At 43.3% G+C, this 21478-nt stretch overlaps 1 protein-coding gene across 2 annotated transcripts in view; it reads right to left on the bottom strand.

The window, feature by feature from the left end:
• The window catches only part of COPA (coat protein complex I subunit alpha), a 44227-nt gene that overhangs the window by 6085 nt on the left and 16664 nt on the right, over positions 1 to 21478 (bottom strand). The window contains exons 7-22 of one of the 2 annotated variants that reach the window (XM_081825322.1): positions 19930 to 20039; positions 18485 to 18584; positions 17354 to 17489; positions 16798 to 16880; positions 14173 to 14323; positions 13154 to 13220; positions 11955 to 12030; positions 9890 to 9972; positions 9090 to 9229; positions 8256 to 8341; positions 8002 to 8167; positions 3189 to 3351; positions 2941 to 3087; positions 1806 to 1995; positions 1588 to 1683; positions 126 to 214 (exon numbers count right to left, since the gene is read on the bottom strand). In XM_081825322.1, coding sequence (XP_081681448.1) covers positions 126 to 214; positions 1588 to 1683; positions 1806 to 1995; positions 2941 to 3087; positions 3189 to 3351; positions 8002 to 8167; positions 8256 to 8341; positions 9090 to 9229; positions 9890 to 9972; positions 11955 to 12030; positions 13154 to 13220; positions 14173 to 14323; positions 16798 to 16880; positions 17354 to 17489; positions 18485 to 18584; positions 19930 to 20039 — 1883 coding nt within the window. The remainder of the gene's footprint in view (positions 1 to 125; positions 215 to 1587; positions 1684 to 1805; positions 1996 to 2940; positions 3088 to 3188; positions 3352 to 8001; positions 8168 to 8255; positions 8342 to 9089; positions 9230 to 9889; positions 9973 to 11954; positions 12031 to 13153; positions 13221 to 14172; positions 14324 to 16797; positions 16881 to 17353; positions 17490 to 18484; positions 18585 to 19929; positions 20040 to 21478) is intronic. The other variant, XM_081825323.1, reaches the window with a different exon arrangement.

Raw genomic sequence — 21478 nt, 5'->3', positions numbered from 1 at the left:
TTGATCTCCTTTGCTTCTCTGCCTCTCCTGGTAACCAGGTGGGAGACTAACGTCTGTAGATTTAAACTGTCCCCAGATCTCAGAGTTCATCCCGTAATCAGACATCCATGTAAACAAAGACTCACAGTCTCCTTCTCTGGGTCAAATGTCTCCTTCAGGCTCTCAGCTTCTTCATCTAAGCCATGAGTAGCAGCCGTGAGATAGGCCAGTGACTCTGCAGAGAAAACAGACATTGTGGTAGACAGCATTCCAGATGTCCCCCAGCAATCCCTGCCTCCTGGTCTTCAAGTCTGTGCAAAATCCCCCCCACACCCACACCTTCAGTGTGGAAGGGACTTGCTGACTCACTTCTAATGAATAAGACATGGCAGAAGTGATGGGATGTCACTTCTGAGATTAGGATACGACTGTGGCCTCCACCTGGATGCCATCGCCTGCTCTGAGGGAAACCAGCTGCCATGCTGTAAAGTGCCCTAAGGAGACGCCTACATGGCAGAAAATTGACATTTCCCAGTCAGCAGCCCACAAGGACCTGAGGACTGCCTGCAGCCCTGTAGAGAGTGTGGGAGGAGATCCTTCCCCACTCAAGCCTTGAGATATCTGCAGTCTTGGCCAACGCCCTGATCACAGACTCCTGAGAGACACTGAACCAGAGGCATCCAGCTAAGCCATGCTGAGGTAATCAGCATTTGTTGTTTTAAACTACTCACTTTGGGGTAATTTGCTCCACAGCAGTAAGTAACTAATACAGTCACTTATCCTTAAACTCTCTCATCAGTGCTGACAAGAATCTTGGAGTCATCCCTGGCTCCTCTCCTCACGTCACACATCCAGCCCTTCAATAAATCACGTTGTTTCCACCTTTACAACATATGGCAAGTCTGACCCCTTTACTGCTTAGCACCTTCGCTCAAACCACATCTCTCACCTTTCTTGTTTCCTAGCATATCTCAAATGCTAGTATTGTGCTTGGTACATACTGGGCTCTCAGAAAATATCCTTTGAGGAGCGTCTGGGTGACTCAGTTGTTAAGCATCTGCCTTCAGCTCAGGTCATGATCCCAGGGTCCTGGGATCAAGCCCCGCATCGGGCTCCCCGCTCAGTGAGGAGCCTGCTTCTCCCTCTCCCACTCCCCCTGCTTGTGTTCCCTCTCTCGCTGTGTCTCTCTCTGTCGAATAAATAAAATCTTTAAAAAAAAAAAAGGAAAAGAAAATATCCCTTGAATACATAAACAAATAAATAAGTAAAAGAGTAAAACCTCCAGGCTTGAAGTAAAAGAATAAAATTCTAATGGCAACCAGTCAAGTGTATTTACTAGGGTCTCTGCTTCAGGACATTTTAAAACCCCCTAGCTCCTCCATGACTATTAAATGTTTTCCTAAGAGTGCTTGACCAGACTGAATATTCTGGCTGTACCTCCACCTGGCTCTGAAGAATGTCTCCTGAGCTTGACAGGAGCATGCTGTCTCTTCTGGAAAAATGCACAACAAAGGGAAACATCTCGCCGCTATACGTGGGTAATTCACCACGAAGAGAAAATACTATCTAAGCCCCAAGAGAGCTGGTGAGTCCCGCGTGCTTACTTACTCTGCCCACAGTTCTTCAGGATCCGCACCCGCTCGGACACGTCACCCAGGTAGAGGGCATTCTGATAATGGCCACTCATGTCCTTTCGGATCTCAGCTGCAGCAAGTCAGTAAGAGATACCAAGTTAGGGCTTTTCTCTTAAGTTCTCATTCTCCTCTATTTGCCTTCCTCCTTCCCCCAAGGACCGCTCTTCCCATCCTTAGTTTCTGGGGACTCACCAATCTTCATCATCTTGCGAAGTTTCTCTAGGTTGCCAGTGATAAGGTACAAGAAAGAAAGTTTGTCGAAGTTTTTGGTGCGTTGATAACACATTTCCACAATCTGGTGGTTCCCTTGTAGCAAGGCCACTTCTCCCAGCTTTTCCCAGCAGTTCTTGTCATCCAGTGCTTTGGCTGCTTCCAGAGCAATCTAAAGAGTCCCCAGGGTCAGAGTTAACAGGTTGGCAGATACTGTGACTCAAAACCAGGGACTACAGTCAAAGTATCTGCCTCTACATAAATCTCCCACAGGCTCTCTATACTTGCAATTACTCTTAGCGTTCAGTCTAATTCTACTGAAAATCCTATCACCAAACAGAGTCCCTTTGGCTCCATGGAAAGAATCACATTACATTATCCTTCTCCTCTGAAATTTACTTTTACAACAAAATCATCTCCTACCATTTGCTGATTCCGTAGGGCCAATTCCTACTTAGCTACCTTTTTTTCTACTTGCTAAGTTTGAAGATCCACAGGGGCTTTAGGAAAGACAGAAGAAATAATAAAAGAAGGAAGTTCACAACTAGAAAGTCAATTCACCTAAGCCCTCTTCCCATTTAAAAAAACGCCTGTACACTCTAGGTCCCAACATTTTTTTTAAAGATTTTATTTTATTTGATTTTTAAGTAGGCTCCACACCCAGTGTGGAGCCCAACACAGGGCTTGAAATCACAACCCTGAGATCCAGACCTGAGCTGAGATCAAGAATCAGATGCCGACTGAGCTGCCAGGCACCCCTCTAGGTCCCAACATTTCACAAGTACTTCTTCATCTAAGCAGCCAATCAGCAAGTAAGAGGTGAAGGAAATAATGAGATTTTTCAGATTCCACACTATGTTGCTCCGATTCTAGAAGTTAATGAATTCAGAATGACCGATAATGACAACAGTAACAATGCTATGGCAGATGCAGAGACAGGAAGTGGCAGAGATGGGCCAACAGCAAGAGGAAGACAGCTCTACCTAACAACTAGAAAAATCTCAAATTCCATCATACCTCCTGAAGAAGCAAGCCCAGAATAACATCCTTGCAATGCGACCCTAACCCTATCACCTCCTCTGCAATGAAATGGGGCTCATGACCACGTCTCCCTCACCTCAATATTTCCACACTCAAGTGCCAGACTAAATCGAGTTTTCTCATCCTTGACGAAATGCAGTGCCACTTCCGGGTAGCCCTTCTTCTGGAGGTAAGCAATGATGGACTGTCCTACTAGCTTGGCATTCCTCACCATGTGCAGTACCTAGACATTTGGGGTGGGGTGGGGCAGGAAGGAGAGATCACTCAGAGGGAAAAAGGAGTGCTGGCCCTCTCACACCCCTAGTGCGCAGTCTCGTTTCATACCTCATCATATTTTCTGTTGATCAGGGCCAGCTTGAACTTGAACTCAGTGGGATCAATGGTGAGCACCCGCGGACGACACTCCCTGTCCAGGCAATACACATTGTTGCCCTTCACGCGCGTGACATAGATGGGTAAATCCAGAGTCCGGATGATCCCGTAGTCCCTGCAAATAGGAGTTAGAGGGCACAACTTTCAGCAAATGAGGGGCAAAACCCAGCCTGTGAGGACCTGGAACAAGCTTAGGACACAACTTTTTATCTTCTCACTGCTCTTTGGCCAAGTGCCATTTGCACAATGGGACAGATGGGAAGCAATTCAAAAGAGAGCAGAACTAAATGCCACATGTACTTTTTCTTTTGTATGACGCAGGAAAACACGGGGCACATGATATGATCTTTCTTCATAAGTTACAACTCTGAGAGCCAAGAGACATGGCTAAGGAATCAGTCCTGAAAGTTAAATTTAAAGTTCTGATATACAATCACTAGGCCAGTTAAATCCTTCCCTGCAGTTACAGGTAAAAGGAGAAGAGCGGGAGATGCGAAGTTCTGACATACAAATGATAAAAAGCAAAAAATATTTTAAACTGAACAAAAACTAAAAGTTTATAAAACTTATGGGCATCGCTAACACAAAATTTGATTGATAATCCGGGATGCTAAGTGCACGCACTGTATTAGAAGAAACACCAAAAACTAATGAGTTCTATGTACATATATTAGAAAATTAATAAATATAATATAAAAAATAAAAATGTAATAAAAATTAATAAGCACCCAACTCAAAAATTTTGTTCTTTTAAAAGTTAAACCAAAGAATATACTTAGGAAAAATAATGAAGCCAATCATAAAATTAAGAAATAGAAAACAAAAATACAACACAGAAGTTCAATCAATAAAGGCAAAAGCTAAATAAAACTGATAAACCTCTCATGAGGCTAATTAAAACAAAAAGATAGAACTGCAATATTAGGAATGGAAAAGGGGATATTACTCTAGCTCCTGCAGGATGAGGATAGGCGTAAACTTTTTTTAAATGATCAAATTCCAAGAAAAGTAAAATTTACCAAAACTGCCTAAAAAGAGATAAAAAACCCCTACAGTCCCATAACTGTTACACAAGATAAACTGAATCATAAAAAAATTCAGGCCTGGATGACTTCACTGGCAAATTCTACCCAACATTTCAGGAAGAATTAAACCGAATCTTATTACAAACTCACTGAGAGAACAGAGGAAGGTGTATTACTTTCCTTATTTTATGAAATTAGCACAACCTCAACACCAAAACCTGACAAGGACAGAAAGAAAAAGGGAAGTCATGGGTCAATCTCATATATATACATACATGGATGTAAAAATCCTGAGCAAAATACTAGCAAACTAAAACTAGCAATATCAAGGGGCGCCTGGGTGGCTCAGTCGTTAAGGATCTACCTTCGGCTCAGGTCATGATCCCAGCATCCTGGGATCGAGCCCCGCATCGGGCTCCCTGCTCAGTGGGGAGCCTGCTTCTCCCTCTCCCACTCCCCCTGCTTGTGTTCCTGCTCTGCTGTCTCTCTCTCTAATAAATAAATAAAATCTTTAAAAATAAATAAATAAAATTTATTTTATTTAGCAATATCAGAAACGGGTAAAACATCATGACCAAGTTAGATCTGTATCAGGAATACAATGTTGGTCTAACATTTTTTTTTTAAGATTTTATTTATTTGACAGAAAGAGAGAGAGAGAGCACGTGCACAAGCAGGGGTGTGGGAGAGGGAGAAGCAGGCCCCCTACCGAGCAGGGAGCCCAATGCAGGGCTGGATCCCAGGACCCTGGGATCATGACCTGAGCCAAAGGCAGATGCTCAACCAACTGAGCCACTAGGTACCCCACTGGTCTAACATTTTTTAAAAATCAATTTAATTCACTACTAATCAATAAAAAGAGAAAAATCCTATGATTACCTCAGTATATGCAGAAAAAGTATCTAATAAAATTCAATATTTATCTGAGCTATAGCAAGGAAATTCCTTAATAAATAAAAGCTATCTCTAAAGAAGTCTACAACAAGCTTACATAATGCCAATACACTGAAAGCTCACTCTTTTTCTTTTCTTGAAGATTTTATTTAAGAGAGAGAGAGTGCAAGCAGGGGAAGGGGCAGAGGGAATCTTAGGCAGAATCTCAAGCAGACTCCACGCTGAGTGCAGAGCCCAACGTGGGGCTCAATCTCACAACCCCAAGATCACAACCCAAGCTGAAACCATGAGTCGGACGCTTAACCAACTGAGCCACCCTGGCTCCCCAAAGCTCACTCTTTAAATTGGAACAAGACAAAAAAGCTTGCCATCACCATGTTTATTCAACACTATGCTGGAGATTCTGGTCAGTGCAAGACAAACACATGAAAGTGTAAGTACTGGAAAAGAAGAAACAAACCATCACTACCCAAAGATGCTATGATTATTTGTGAAAAAAAGATAAATTACTAGAAATAATAAAAGTCTAGCAAGGTCTCTGAAATAGAATCAATTTAAAAACGTAATTGTATTTCTAAGTATCATAAAAAGTTAGAAAATTAAATTTTTAAATGGATACTATTCACTTACAAATCACATTGAAAACTACCAAGGGCCTAAGAATAATCTAAAGAAATGCAAGGTCTCTATGGAGAAAATTATAAACCTTACTGAAAGAGTAAACATTTATTTAGGAATACCTAAATAAATGAAGAGTTACTACATCATGTTCACAGATCAGGAAATTTAATATTGTAAAGATGTCAATTAGGCCCAAAATGACAAACAGATCCAAAGCAATCCCACTAAAATCACAATAGTGTGTTTTCTTTGTTGGTTTTATTTTGCATGGAATTTCACAAGCTGATTCTAACATACTTTTTTAAGGCAAAAAAAAATTGAAAACTTGCCTTTTCAAGGCAAAAGTAATTAGAAAATAGCTTAATAACTTTAAAAAATAAAAGTGGGAAAGATCCGAGGATGTGCTTTAGCAGATGCGAAAAATCCTAAAGCTGTAATACTTTAAGACAGAATGAGATCAGAGATCAACACACAGCCCACAGAAAATAGGTTCTTGCATTTTTGGAAACATGATTCATACGTGACAAAGAAGGCACTGTAGAACGAGGGGGTAAAGATTGGTCTGATTTTAGTAAATGACTCTGGGACAGCTGAGTGTCCGTAAGGAAAACTGTGAAACTGAGCCCCCTGCACCTCACACCATACACAAAAATGAACTTCAGCAGATCACAGTCCTAGATATGAAAAACAAAACTATAAAGTTTCAAGAGAATATAAAAGAATGCCTTTATAATCTTGGAGTCGATAAAGATTTATTCAAGAAGATACAAAACTCGGGGCGCCTGGGTGGCTCAGTCGGTTAAGCGACTGCCTTCGGCTCAGGTCATGATCCTGGAGTCCCGGGATCGAGTCCCGCATCGGGCTCCCTGCTCAGCAGGGAGTCTGCTTCTCCCTCTGACCCTCCTCCCTCTCGTGCTCTCTGTCTCTCATTCTCTCTCGCAAATAAATAAATAAAATCTTTAAAAAAAAAAAAAAAAAGAAGATACAAAACCCAATACCCATAAAAGGTAAGATTCATAAATTCAACTATATTAAAGTAAGAACATCTGTTCGTCAAAGGGCATCATAAAGAGAATCAGAAGACAAGCTAGAGAATGGGAAGAAACATTAAGATTTGTAACACGTAGCCCTGACAAAGGATGCACACTCAAATATATGAAGAACTCCTAAAATTAAAAAGGATAACTCATTAAAAGAGATAAAAGGTCTGAACAGAATTCACAAAAGAGGAAATCCTGATGGTCAACTGAAAAGTTGCTCAATCTCATTAGGAATCAGCGTAGAAAAGTAAAATGACAATGAGATGCCATTACACACCCACCAGATAGACAAAAATAAGTCTGGCAAAGACAAGGGCTGGAAAGGATGGTAAGCAAGTAAGATTTTCTACCATGCTGGTGGACGTGAAAATCGGTACAGCCCCTCTGGAGAGCAGTTTCACGTTACCTAGTAAACGCAAAGATATGCGTACTCTATGATCCAGCAATTCGGCTCTGGGTGGACACTCTAGAGAAACATTATGTGCATTTGCACCAGAACACATGTAAAAGAACGTTTAAAAGAACATTGTTCATCACAGTAGCCAAATCCTAGAAATCACTCAAACATCCCTCTAGAGTAGAACTGATAAAACTGCGGTATATTCATATAATAGAATATTACACAACGAAAATAAATTACAGCTACAACATTGATGCATCTTACAAACAAAATATTGAGCAAAATAAGCAAAATAAGTAAAATATGAAACAATATATTCAGTATGATTTACATGAAGTTCAAAACCAGGCAAAATTAAAGCATACTATTTTAAGACACATATTGGGCAGTAAAATTACAAAGAATAGCTAGGACGAAATTTCCATAGAAGTCAGAATAATGTGATCTTTGGGTGGGAAGTAGAGGTGATTGTGCTCAAGGCTGAGGGCTTCTGGCTGCCAGCTCTGCTGTAGCTCCTGACCTGGGTGGCAGGGACACGGACATCCACTATGTGACAATCTGCTATTCTCTTTGTATGGACTCCGTGTATTTGTCTGCATTTGGGTCATATGTCACAATTTTCTAAAGAGTTGAAAAAGAATGTTCAGCTGTGCATAGCACACATGTGCCCGACAAAGATTTCCCACGAAGAAGGTTCAAGGAGGACTCAGTTACATCCCTTGAGACAGGACAGTGATTTCAAGAGCTACATTCTCCCACTCTGTGTTATCAGATGATTCACTTACCCAGTGGTGACGGCATATTTGATGTGGTTGCTTGTGGTATAGATAAATACCCCACTCTCATCCCAGGCCCCACTCTTGACGCGAATGTTCTCATGAATGTTACACAGAGCCTCCAGTTTGCGGTTACAGATCACAATGGCTGTAAGAGGCAAAGGGCATGAGTGCTCTGCTGGACAGGATGAGTGAAGCAGACTGGCAGGGATGGGGAGGGAAGGGCCGGTCTCTAAATCAGGGCGGATATAATGAAGACTTACCATGTTTGGCCAGTAGTGCTACGTGGGACATGTCTGCTGACCAGATAACATATTTCACCTTAGAAATCTTCACAGAGGCCAGAGTCCTGGGACAGAGAAAGGTGAACCTAAGTGGACCTGACTCCCTCATCCCAGGTTAAGACCTACATGCTTTTCATCTCCAAATTAATGTAAGCCCCAGTTTCTTAAAATAATACCAAATAAACACTCTCTGTATGGTAGCTGAGTGACGGAAACATTTTGGCTCACACCGTGCACTTTCCCTTCCCTCACTCCCTGCCCCTCATTCACACGTATTATTAGGGAATCTGTGTATGTCTGATCTCATCAGTGGACTGTAAGTTCCTCTAAGTACAAGAACCATGCTACTCATCCCTACGTGCCCATAGTTCTTTTTTTTTTTTTAATGTTTTATTTATTTATTCATGAGAGTCAGAGAGAGAGAGAGAGGCAGAGGCAGAGGGAGAAGCAGGCTCCCCACCTAGCAGGGAGCCCGATGCGGGACTTGATCCAGGACCCTGGGATCATGACCTGAGCCGAAGGCAGACGCTTAACCATCTGGAGCCACCCAGGCGCCCATGTGCCCATAGTTCTAAGTCCCAAAAGCATTCTTCGTTCAGGTGCTCCAAAAACTGATAAATAAGCCCCTCCTTGCGATGCTAGTATGGAGAAGATAGAAAGTGACCCCAGAGGGAAAAGTGGTGAGCAAGTCTTAGAGTTATAGCACAAAAGTGGCCAAGCCTGAGGCAAACTCACTGGGAGAAAAGCTCCCACTACAGAGGTCCACCCTCACCCACTATACGCCTGTCTGCTTGGGGGCACCTGACATGTTACCGCTTCTGCTGAACATCAAAGAGCGTGATGGATTCTGCATCTCGAAGCAGGAGGCTGCCCGTGCCAGCATAAAAGATCTCATCACAGTTGGGCACTTGCACCTTTTTGGTGATCTCATTCTTCAGATTCTTGATCAGGAGCTGAAATAATGACCAAAGCTGGGGTTATCAGAAATGTGTGTTCGTCAGATGATGACAGTTGACGTGCCTCAGCAAGGGTTCCTGAGCTTCAAGAAATCAAGTTTGGGTTGTTCCTGTCCAGGCCAGTCACCACTCCAGGCAGCCCACTCCAACCCAAACCCTCTCCAGGGGCCTTGAGAGCTTTTGCTTTTTCCCCCAACTGAAACATCCTGAGAAATCCAACTGAAGTCCGAATTCCTCCTTCAACCAGAGAGAGGACAAGACTTCTGGGCTTAAATTTTTGTTACATATTTTCCTGAGAGAGCTTTGTCTGTCTTGTTTAGGACTGCTTACATTTTTAAGTACCAGTGGCGGTAGTTAGCATAAGGAGGAGGATTTACTCCTCATCCAGCCCACCTATTTCAGATTTGATGTTTTCTGGCTTCTGTGTTGTCAAGAGTGACGTTAGCTTGGTTCTCAAGCTCAGACCCACAGTGATCATCAACCCAATCGAGTCAATTTTCAGGTTTCTTTGCTTGATGGGGCGACTGGGGTTATCTGCATGATGATCACAACTCCCCAGGCAGTGAGCAGAGAGAAAACCTGCTCTTTCTTCGTGCGATACTTAGACCACTGCCACCACGACGCCAAAATCAGTTTCCCCTTTTAGGCTTAACTCACCGAATGCATCCGATCTAGGACAGCAAACCGATTTCTAGCAACCCAAACGGCTGTCAGGCCCGAGGATCGTTTCCCTTCAGGAGCTGAGAACAAAAGCAAAGGGCGGGAGCGTGTGATGAGCCACTGGCAGGTGACAGAGTCAGGTGCCATGGAGCTGCCAGTCTTGCTGGCTGCCATGTTGGCTTTGCCAGTTCAGCTGCTTCCTAACTAATTCAGCTGTAACCTGAGGCTATTGTCAGTGACTTTTCCCCACCAGTCCCCTCCAAACTCCAACCTCCACCCCTGCCAAGCCTCTTTTCTCTAGGCCAAGTGGATGCATTTCAGCCAACACCATATACTGGCAGAAGGACCGCCCATCTTGGGAGACAGCACACTCCATCAAGCTAACGAGCAGGGCCTGGCTGGCCAAGCTGCCGAGAGCTGCATGCAGCCTGTCAGCGTCTAGGACCTCCTAGCTCCACAAGCTGGAGTAGAGGGAGAGCCCCCTCCCCAGGACGCAGCTGCTCTGCTGCTTTTAACATGCAAATGCAGACCTTGGGGTAGAGCAGGGTGGGGCAGAGCGCTCCCAACTAAATCTTGACAGGCAGATGAGCTCTGTGCGGGGCAGTGTTTAGCACCAAGCTGTTGCTCCATAAATGTCCATCATTCTTATTACCCTGAAGAAAGTTATAAATGTTCCTCGGTTCCCCAGCATTTCACTGGCTGATTAGAATTCTGAATGGGCTCTCCACTCTCGGGGACACCTCAAGGGTCATACACAGAAGGCTGCCCCAAAGTACTTTTATCTATTAGCATCGGCAGCAAAGTGGACAGAACGTGCGGGCCAGCCTTGCTCTGCACTTCTCCAGCACCTGTGCCTGACAGGCAATTCTTATCACAGCCGACACCCCCACGCTGCGGGGGCTGGGGAGCCACACTCGTCAAGCTTTTGCTCTTTCTCTTCCTCTTCCTCTCTGTGGCCTGTCACCGGGCTGCACTGTACTCCTTTACTAATTATTCTCTCCCTCGAAAGATGGAGAAAACAAAAGTGGTACTAAAACAAAACTAAGTACAAGCCCAATTATTCAAGGTAGGGTTAGCACTCACTGTAGTGAGTGGGATTGGTTCTTCTTGGGTACAAATTCCTCCACATAACTGCAGGTATTTTAAATGTTATTAACTGAAAAACAGAGGGGGAAAAAGAGTAAGGGGGTGGGTAGGGAGGGACACAATCATAAAATTTGGTCAGAAACGGCTTCACTGTTTAATTTATAGGGAAGACTGATTTATGGATGCCAAAGACATACAGGTTTCCTCTCTTCTCACCAGGACCACGCTTTTTTTTTTTTTTTAAAGAGTGAATCGTTTCGGCAACGCTAACGACACAGTAGCACCCACAACAGGGCCAGGGCTAGCAAAACGACTTCTCACAATCTGCTGATGGAGTCTAAAGTGTCCTGAAAGCGTGCTAGTAAGGTGGGGACCCAAGGAACACACTCTGTAAAGCAACGGGAGGAAGTGGACTGCAAGGAGCTTCTGAGAAGGCTGTCCACGAATTCTAACAGGAAGGACTCAACAAGGGGTGGTGGTGATGGAAGAGGTAGACGGGGGTCTCAGCTGGATCCTGGGATCCCTGGTGGGGTGTGGGGCTGCGAGCAGCCTCATCTCTTTGACATGCAAAAGGAAGCCTATTCGGATCTGGAGTGGATGGGAGAGCATAAATCCCTAGTCCCAGGATGAGACACTACAAGATTGGAACCACATTCTTAAATAAATGAAACTACCGGGGTGAAAGTCGTATCAGCTGACAATAAACTAGGATAACATGCTGTGCTGAAAGAGAAAATGGAGAGTTTCTAATAACCAAATTATAAAATATATATATCTAGCTGGAGTAATAAAATGAAGGAGGAACATGAATATTTCACACCATGGTCGCCTGTGATGCAACTGTCAGCAGCCACTGCCAACAGACATGAGTGATGTGGCCGCAGCCTGGGGACAGAACGTGAAAACCCTGAAGAGGCGCGACTGCGCAGGAGAGAAGAGCTGTGCGCAAAGCCCGGCAGACACAGGGAGCACCTACCGTCAGGATTCTGGGAGTCTGCATCCTTGGGGATGGTGTACAGGTCATAGGTACTGTTCTCTAAATTGCTGGCTCTCTGTGGACGACAGAGAGAGGTCAAATCGTGAGAGGAACCTAAGGCGGCAGTTTATTCCGAAAGAAAACTGTGCCATCATACAACAATTCGAAGGTATCCCTTCCTCACTTTTTTTTTTTTTTTTTTTTAAAGATTTTATTTATTTATTAGAGTGAGAGAGAGCACATGAGAGGGGGGACGGTCAGAGGGAGAAGCAGACTCCCCGCCGAGCAGGGAGCCCGATGCGGGACTCGATCCAGGGACTCCAGGATCATGACCTGAGCCGAAGGCAGTCACTTAACCAACTGAGCCACCCAGGCGCCCATCCCTTCCTCACTCTTCACCCAGAGGGCAAGCCAATGTTTCTACAGCTAAAAATTCTCAGGCTCATTGCCCAAGGGCTCAGAATTCACAGCACTTTATTTTTTGTATCCTCCAAAGATGCAGATTATATTTGAAAGGAAGCAAAGGATTGCTCTTGGCTCCAAAAATTAACAAACCAAATCCCCAATATTCTGGTTGCTCTACCTGCACACAACTCATCACCTTTAAAGTCTGTTCAAAGGGGAGAAAAAAAAAAAAAATCAAAGGAAAGATAGCAAAGACAACTGTCAGGAGAAAAATGTTCTTAGATACTGAACAAGGACTGGATTAGACACTCAAAGTCATATGGGGAAAGACAGGTTTTCATTCTTTTTAATTGGCAAACAGGGCACTAAAACTAGAATGTCATTTCTTTTTCCCCCAAATTATATGGCAAGAAATGTGGGAGCTACTTGCTGACCCTGAAGGCAACTCCACTGACAGGAACCCTCCTCCAAGTCAGCTCTACAATTTTACCCACATGGAGGAATCAAGATAAACATCCTCTTTGCATAGGATATATATATGTGTAGTGATTTGGGGCATTCATTTTGATGCTCCGTTAAGTTTAGAGATCGTCAGCCTTATGCAAGAAAAGTGCACAAACCCTAACATGTTTATCATCACTGGAGTGGACCTGATTTGAGCCTGTTTACTGGGTTAGCTGTCTCAAAATGACCATTAAATGGCTCCTAAGGAGCCGCTAGAGGTTCTCTAAGGGCATGAGAAAGAGACCTATGGGAAATGGGAAGATCCTAGGAGGATTCCATGGGTTACGTACCGTACACAGTAGGACTGCATTTTCTGCTGGATTGTATGACATATTGAACACCGGAAACTTGGAACCACTGGAGTTATACATGGAAAAAAAGAGAAAATACGGAAGAGGAATAAGGATGGAAGAACGGAATTACTCCCACACCTCCTACTTATCCAGTCTTTACACATATACTCATCACTTTTATAATCAGGAATAAAAATAAATATTGCATCTACTCTCTTCCTTCCTTTAAGGCTTGGGGACATCCCTAATTCAGCTTTGACAAACGGTTTTAAAAAGACAAACCCTAGTACAAGCCCAATTATTCAACGGAAGGTAGGGTTAGCACTCACTGTAGTGAGTGGGATTGGTTCTTCTTGGGTACAAATTCCTACACATAATTGCAGGGGACACCAGAGTAACATGACATGCTCTGTCTCTGGCTAATTTCTCCTGTCCCTTGGAGTGTTCACATAAACCCATCTTTTTATTGTAGTAATGCTGGAGGGTGGTTATCAAACCCTCATGCCAAAGTTTGCCACCATGAATGTTTCAGCATGCTGATGCAGCTGGCTTTCCAAGAGGACAGTTCTTTTTGCCAGACATCCCAGAGGTTATCGTATCTTCAGAGTTAAGAGCTTCCAGAGACATATATTCTAGTTTAGAGATGTGTGCATTTTGCTGGAAAGCAAAGAAGAGTTACAGAAATGCCAAACAGAGGGAAAAAGGCCTGTCACCAAGTTGGGCTGCTCTCTACCAGGAGACTCTGGTTTGCAAGAGACCCGGCGGACTGTGGCAGTTATGGTCTCCTCTGCACAGGGTCACTAGCATTCTCCTTAGGGAAACTCCCATTCTCCTCATGGCATCCTCCTTGCCCACCATGCTCTTGGGGTTTAAACTGAGCAGCCTCCCCGATAGGGATTCAATCTGTGAGAGGAGATGAGATCCAAAATGTCGTTGGAAGAACAGAGTCCGGTTTGTGGGTATCAGCTCTGGCGACAGACGAGAGGGTCTGGAGGGAGGGAACAGGTCTGACTTACCTCCGCAACTGCATCACAGCTACATCTTTGGAGCTGTTGAAATCCAACTGACGTAAGAATCTGTCCTTGACATAATGGAGCATATTGCCATGAACAGCATAGGCTGGCCGTTCCCGTTCCAGTTTAAACACAATCATGCCACCGTCATGGCCTGGGGCAAAGGGAGAGGAGGAAAGAGTCAGCTGCAGGCAAGAAAGAAAGCTGGAAACAGGAGATACACAAGGACGAGCACTGCATATGCGTGCTAAAAACCAAGATACCTAAATGTATCCTTTATTTGTCTAAATTCTCACAGTTCTTAGAATCTTTATTCAAATAAATTTCTGTAAATCCTTTCCTAATCCTCTATATCACACCATCACGTTTAGACACACCCTCCTCTGTGTTCTCCTAACACTTCGTACAAAGTTCCATTATACCTAAAATAAACAAATGGAATTGCATCAAACTGAAAGGCTTCAGCACAGCAAAGGAAATCATCAACAAGATGAAAGGGATGAAAGGGCAACCTACTGAATGGGAGAAAATATTTGTAAATCACGTATCCAATAAGGGGTTAACAGCCAAAATATATAAACACAACTCAATATAAAAAAAGAAAACCACACACAAACAACCCAATTAAAAGATGGGCAGAAGACGTGAATAGACATTTCTAGAAGACATTCAGATGGCCAACAGACACATGAAAAGATGCTCAACGTCACTGATCATCAGGGAAATGCAAAATCAAAACCACAACGAGGTATCAGCTCACACATGTCAGAGTGGCTAGTATCAAAAAGACAAGAAATAACAAGTGTTCATGAGGATGTGCAGAAAAGAGAACCCTCGTGCACTGACGGTGGGAATGTAAATTGGTTGTAGCCACTATATAAAACAGGGTGGAGATTTCTCAAAAACTTAAAAATAGAAATACCATATGATCCAGCAATTCCACTACTGGATATCTATCTGAAGAAAATGAAAACACCAATTTGAAGAGATATATGCACTTCCACGTTCACTGCAACATTATCTCTAGTAGCCAAGATACGGAAGCTATGTAAATGTCCACTGATAAATGGATAAAGAAGATGTGTCACACACACACACACACACACAGTGGCATAGTACTCAGCCATAAAAAAGAATGGACTCTTGCCATTTACAACATAAATGGACTTAGAAGAATTACGCTAAATGAAGTAAGTCAGACAGAATGACAAATACTGTAAGAGTTCACTTATATGTGGAATCTAAAAAACAAAACAAAAGAAACAAAAATGACCACCACCACAATGGAAACAGACCACAGATATAGAGAACAAATTGGTAGTTAGCAGAGGTTGGAGGTGGTGGAGAGTGATCAAAATAGGTAAAGGAGATTAAGAGATATAAATACCCAGTTACAGAACAAATAAGTCATGGGGCTGTAATGTACAGCATAAGGAATATAGTCAATGATGTTATAATAACTTTATGTGGTGACAGATGGTAACTGGACTTAATCATGGGGATTATCTTGTAATACACAAAAAGATCGAATCACTATGATGTTCACCTGAAACTAACAGGATACAGTATGTCCACTCTGCTAAACCCTCCAGTACAGCACTTAACGGCCTGCACTGTAACTATTTAAGGCCACCAGCTACGCTATACCACAAGCTCCCTGAAGACAGAAATTACAATCATTTCCGTCCTTCCCCCGTCCCTAGCATATAGCAAGAGCATAAGAGGTTTTGCTAAACAGGGATGCTAGTTTAAAAAGCCTTTCCAGTTGTTTTAAAAAATGTTTTGCTTCTTCCCTACTAGCATCAACCATCTCTCAGAGAAACCTCCAACCTTTGTCCTCCTGGTCAGCTCTCCACACAAAAACCCGATCATTCACTTGCCTACCCAGCACTTTCCAATGGCTCTCCACCCATTCAGAGTAAAATCTGGACTCTAACCCTGGCCTGCAAGGTGGAGCACAGCCGGGCCTGCTCTTCCCTCCCTCGACTCCACCCCTACTCGCTGTGCCCCTCCTGGCCTCCGATGCCGCTCACACGTGCCCAGCACCTCTCAGAGCACTGCCAGCATTGTGTGTATCATCCCTCACTGTCCTCAAGACCCACCATGAAGCAGCAGGGCCCACGTGTCCCTCCCCACGCCCCTTTTCTTCAATGCATCTTCCACATGTTATTTTACATACTTATTGTTTTACTGTCTCTCCCACTCACTACACATAAGAGTTCCACAGGGTCGGGGACACTGCTTGAGGCACTGCTCTCACAGCAGCACCCAGACTAGGGCCTGAGGTGCAGCATGTATCTGCTAAATGGATGACAGAAACTCAGCCTCGAGCTCCTCAGCTCCTCTGTCTGAGAACCCTGAGTGCCCACTATCAGCTTCCTAACGAATCAAAGGGAAGGGGTTTTCTTGTCAAATGGATCTGGGTGGAGAACAAACACTGAACAACTGGTTCTCCAGGAAGGTGAGGGAGAGCAAAGGAGAGAAGCTTCAACCGCCCGGCTCTAAGAACCCTATTTCTCCCCACCACCCTGCTATGCATCAACTGGAGAGAAAGCTAATGGAGAATCACTCTCATACCTTACAAACTTTGAACTTAAACAAGAGAAAAAGAGAAGAAATGGCCCTTACCTGCTGCAAAGAGGTTCAGATTGGGGTGGGCAGCTAGGACCCAGAAACGATCGTGGTCCCTGCGGAAGGTCTGAACCCCAGTCCTAGGAAAGCAAAAGGTACACAAAGGAAAACATTAATTTCAGAGTAATCCTCAGTCTATCACATACAACAGCACTGAACACTGAGTGTAAGCCAGCACACTGATGAAAGATTAAATCAGGGACAGCAAATTGCATATACTCTGACCCTAATATTTGGGTATTTCAATCTCCCCTTATTCATCATGATTTCCTGTTATACTACCTTCATTCCCTATTTCTTATTTTCCTAACTACCGAAGAACATGCTTAAATTTGGGGGAGAAAAAAATGCACATGGAAGTTGCATTGATGGGAGATCTGTAAATGCTGGGTGATCTCTAGGCCCCTTGAGGTTTTCATAACATCAGATCTGACTTCTCCATATGCTGAAGATGGAGAGACACACAGAAGCAGTCTAATCTAACTTTTAGGAGAGAATGAGAGAGGAGGGGCTTTCCCCTGGCTTGGGTCACACACCACCATAACCCTCTTACCGCTTGGACATATCCCAGACTCGGATACTCTTGTCCTCAGAATTGCTAAGGATCAGCTCTTGGCGAGGGTGGAAGACAGCACAAGACACGTTGTTGTAATGACCACGGCAGGTGTCAACCTCCCATGCCTTTGACTCTGAAGGACCAAAAAGAATTAGATCACAACTCTCTACTACTACTACAAGTTCAGGATTTAAAATTACGGCATCTCCAACGAAATGCTAGGTGCTACTCCAAAATGCTACAGAAGCAACTTTTTTTTTTTTAAGATTTTATTTATTTATTTATTTTTAAAGATCTTATTTATTTATTTGAGACAGAGAGAATGAGAGAGAGAGAGCACATGAGAGGGGGGAGGGTCAGAGAGAGAAGCAGGCTCCCTGCTGAGCAGGGAGCCCGATGCGGGACTCAATCCAGGGACTCCAGGATCATGACCTGAGCCGAAGGCAGTCGCTTAACCAACTGAGCCACCCAGGCGCCCAAGATTTTATTTATTTGACAGAGAGAGAGACAGCTAGAGAGGGAACACAAGCAGGGGAAGCAGAAGAGGGAGAAGCAGGCTCCCGGCTGAGCAGGGAGCCCGACGCAGGGCTCGATCCCAGGACCCCAGGATCATGACCTGAGCCGAAGGCAGACACTCAACAACTGAGCCACCCAGGCGCCCCTACATAAGCAACTTCTAACAAGGCAATTTTTTCATTTAAGCCTCTGAATCTCTATATGTTTCTTTGTTCTTTCACTCGGACCCACCTATCAATGGCAGCACCTCTTCTCCATCATTCTTTATCCTCTTACCCTGTTTTGTCACTAGGTGTCAAGACAGAATAAATGTAAGCTCCATATGTTTTAGTCACCATCATATCTCCAGAGCCTTGAACAATGATTAGTACAAAGCAGGTACCCAGTAAATGTTTTTGAATGAATGTTTATTCTTAACTGTGTTCAGAATTCTCAAAATCAGGATGCCTCAAAAACAGGAAAAAAGAGAACGGGGCAATTTTTATGCTCCTAGGATTAGCGTAAGAACCTAAGGTAGGAAAATGGGTCACTAAGGCCAGCAGACCTGGCTGCTTCACCTGGCTGGCCAGCAGTCCGTTTTTTAGACACAGTGACCGTCCCTGGTCTACTCACCATTCATGCGCCAGATCTTCACTTGACGGTCATCTGCCCCAGATACAATAAGGGGCATAGTGGGGTGGAAGGCAGCCCAGTTTACGCCACGATCATGACCCTGTGGAAAAAAAGAAGTGGTTCTTCTAAAATGGCTTTATAACTATTACTAAAAGCAAACTAAAGAGCCACGCTGGTGGTTATTGAAAATGTCTCTGATTTTTACTCTTCCTGTGAAGAGTCAAGGGATTATGCTATTCTAAGATATGAACATGAGAGTTACCATGTCAACCCACCCAATATTACACCCAAGTTCTCATGCCAATTCCCAAATCTTTCTACTCCCAAATTCAGCGTCATTTGCATTTGGGATACACTGCCTTGTTTTATTGTCTACTTATATATTATTTCCCCAACTAATTATTAACATCACAAGAATAAAAACCAATTTTACAACTTAATGAGGAAATGTTGGGAAACTCTCGGATGAGTCCCAATACTCCCTTAGGAAATCTGTGAGGTCAAAACTATTTTCCTAATAATGTTAAGGCATTATTTGCCTTTTTCACTTTCATTCTCTCCTGAGGATAAAGTTTTCCAGCAGCTACGTGACATGACGTCATTGCTCTGATGGCTAACAGAATGTGTGCTTATATATTTTATGTTTTAAAAAGTCTGTAGTTTTAATTTCAGATACGGTAAAAACTGAAAGATATAAACCACATAAACAAGAACTCTTTGGGGTCCTCAGTAAGTCTTAAGGGTATAAAGAGGTTCTCAGAACACAAAGTTTAAGAACTGCTAATTTTAAGATATCTTGTACTTTATTTATACAGTTGTACTCAGTACCACTATAGAGAGACTTCATGTGTGGCGAAAATCCCTTGGGTTTTGGAGTCCGATCCAAGTTCAAATCCTAGTTCTTTCGATTACAAGATACATGTGGATTTTGGTAAACTGCTCAATTTCTCTAAGTCTCAATTTTTTTCATCTGTAAAATCAGGTTACTAATATCTACCTCAGAGGATAGCTGTAAGGATTAAATTAGATATTCTTAAAAATCTAGTTTCTTTCTCTAATGCTTTTCTATTTTTTCACCACGCACACAAATTACTCACACATGGCTGGTCCTTAATAACTCCGATTAAATCACAACCCCCCCCAATCCCAACTCTCACAAGAGGTGTGCGAACGGGACTCTGCTTTGGGATCGTGAAAGAGCTTATACCAGCCTTCTCCCTCTCTCCCCACTGGGTTTAGGAGGTAATGTGACTCTCCCCTAGGTGGCACAGAAGCCTCATTTGTCCTGGCTCATGGACTATTCTGTTTCCAGTGTCTCCAAACAATGCCCAGCATTTAATAAGCACTGCACAAATCTTTGTTGCAGGAATGAACAAACGAGCGGCGTCCTGTCCCCGCCTCCCGGACAAGAGCCCAGATGAGCCGCTGGCTGTGAAGATAAGTACCTCCAGCACGTGCTTCACCACCGCATCTGTCGTTCCAAACAGATCAACCCCAGTTATTCCTCGCACATCGGACTCCACGGCACCAGGGGACAAGTTTTTTTTCCTTAGACCTTCGAAGGGATGAGGAGTGGAATGGAAGACACAAAATAATGTTACCAAAAAGAGCCCAGTAACAGAGGCACAGGAAGGTACAGGGAGAAACTAACGTTAAAGACAAAGAAGGGAAAAAGAAATCTAGAGAGACTGAAGAAAGAAGTCAAAAGCTCCTATCTATCTCTTTCTAAAAATGTTCAAGATATAGAGGCACTTTGACCAGCCTCTTTTCCTCCCTGAACACTTAACAGCCCGCTACTGGGATCTCCTCCCCAAGGAGGAGATCCAAACTTCTGACACGGCTACCTTCCTCAGCGAGCCTCGCCTCAAGAGCTGTCTACCTGAGGTCATTTCTAGTCTTGACTGTTCTTGAAATGAGGCCTAAAATGGTAAACCTCCCATTTCCACTTTCAACTTTGTGACAACTATAGCAACTTTTCTTCCATCATCTCAAAAACTTTTCAAAGAAAGGCCATTTGGGGAAGCCACAGCTGTGTGCTTCTCAAACGGGAAGCTGCTGGGCAACTCATGGGGCAGTTCCAGAGCAGCTAAGGAAACAAGGCCCATTAAATACCGAACAGTTATTTGGTGGAAGAGAGTAAAAAAAGTACAACTATGCGGAAAGTGTACTCCTCTATGTGACTCTTGGGCAGTGAACAAAATAATTTAAACTGTCATGTCCTTATGCACAACAGAACTTTATAAATGTATTCTCAACAAAAAGATTGCCAGATCAATGTAATTTCTTTCCTTTAGATCATGACGAATAAAATCTAGTTAGGGTCAAAATAAATAAATAAAAATAAAACTGTCATGTCCTTTTAAGCTCTTACTTAAAAAGGCTGGTTATAGACCTAAATACATGTATTTTGCCATTAAAACTTCTGGAGACTGGGGGGGGTAGGGGGAATGGGTTAGCCTGGTGATGGGTATTAAAGAGGGCATGCACTGAATGGAGCACTGGGTGTTATACACAAACAATGAATCATGGAACACTACATCAAAAACTAATGATGTAATGTATGGTGATTAACATAATAAAATAAAATAAAATAACCTAAAACTTCTGGAGGCTAGTTTCACTGGGAGGAATTGCCCACAATTTGAAAACAACAGAAAAAAGACACCAGGATAAGAAGAGTCTTCCGTGTATACGACCCAAACTCATGGCTCAACTACACCTATCTTTATAAACTGTGATACAGTCACAACCAAAGCTATGCTAACAACTACTTTACCTTTGAAAAGCACTTTGTGATTTTCAAAGCACTCTCTAACATATGTTCTGTAATTTGATCCTGATAACCTTTGAGACAGGCAAGCAGGTATAATTATATATAAATAAGAAAATAGAATTGGGACTAAAATTCTATCTTTTGAAGTGTTTGTGGGGGAAAGAGGAAATTCAAACTACTGGCACTTGTAAAATAAAAAACAAGTATCCATAATTAGGGGG

Source organism: Leptonychotes weddellii, chromosome 6 (genome assembly GCF_054177405.1).
Source record: "Leptonychotes weddellii isolate Sample4059 chromosome 6, ASM5417740v2, whole genome shotgun sequence".
In the NCBI taxonomy this organism is placed as follows: domain Eukaryota; kingdom Metazoa; phylum Chordata; class Mammalia; order Carnivora; family Phocidae; genus Leptonychotes; species Leptonychotes weddellii.
Note: the sequence above shows the minus strand (reverse complement) of the source record. Positions and strands in the feature narration are given on the sequence as shown.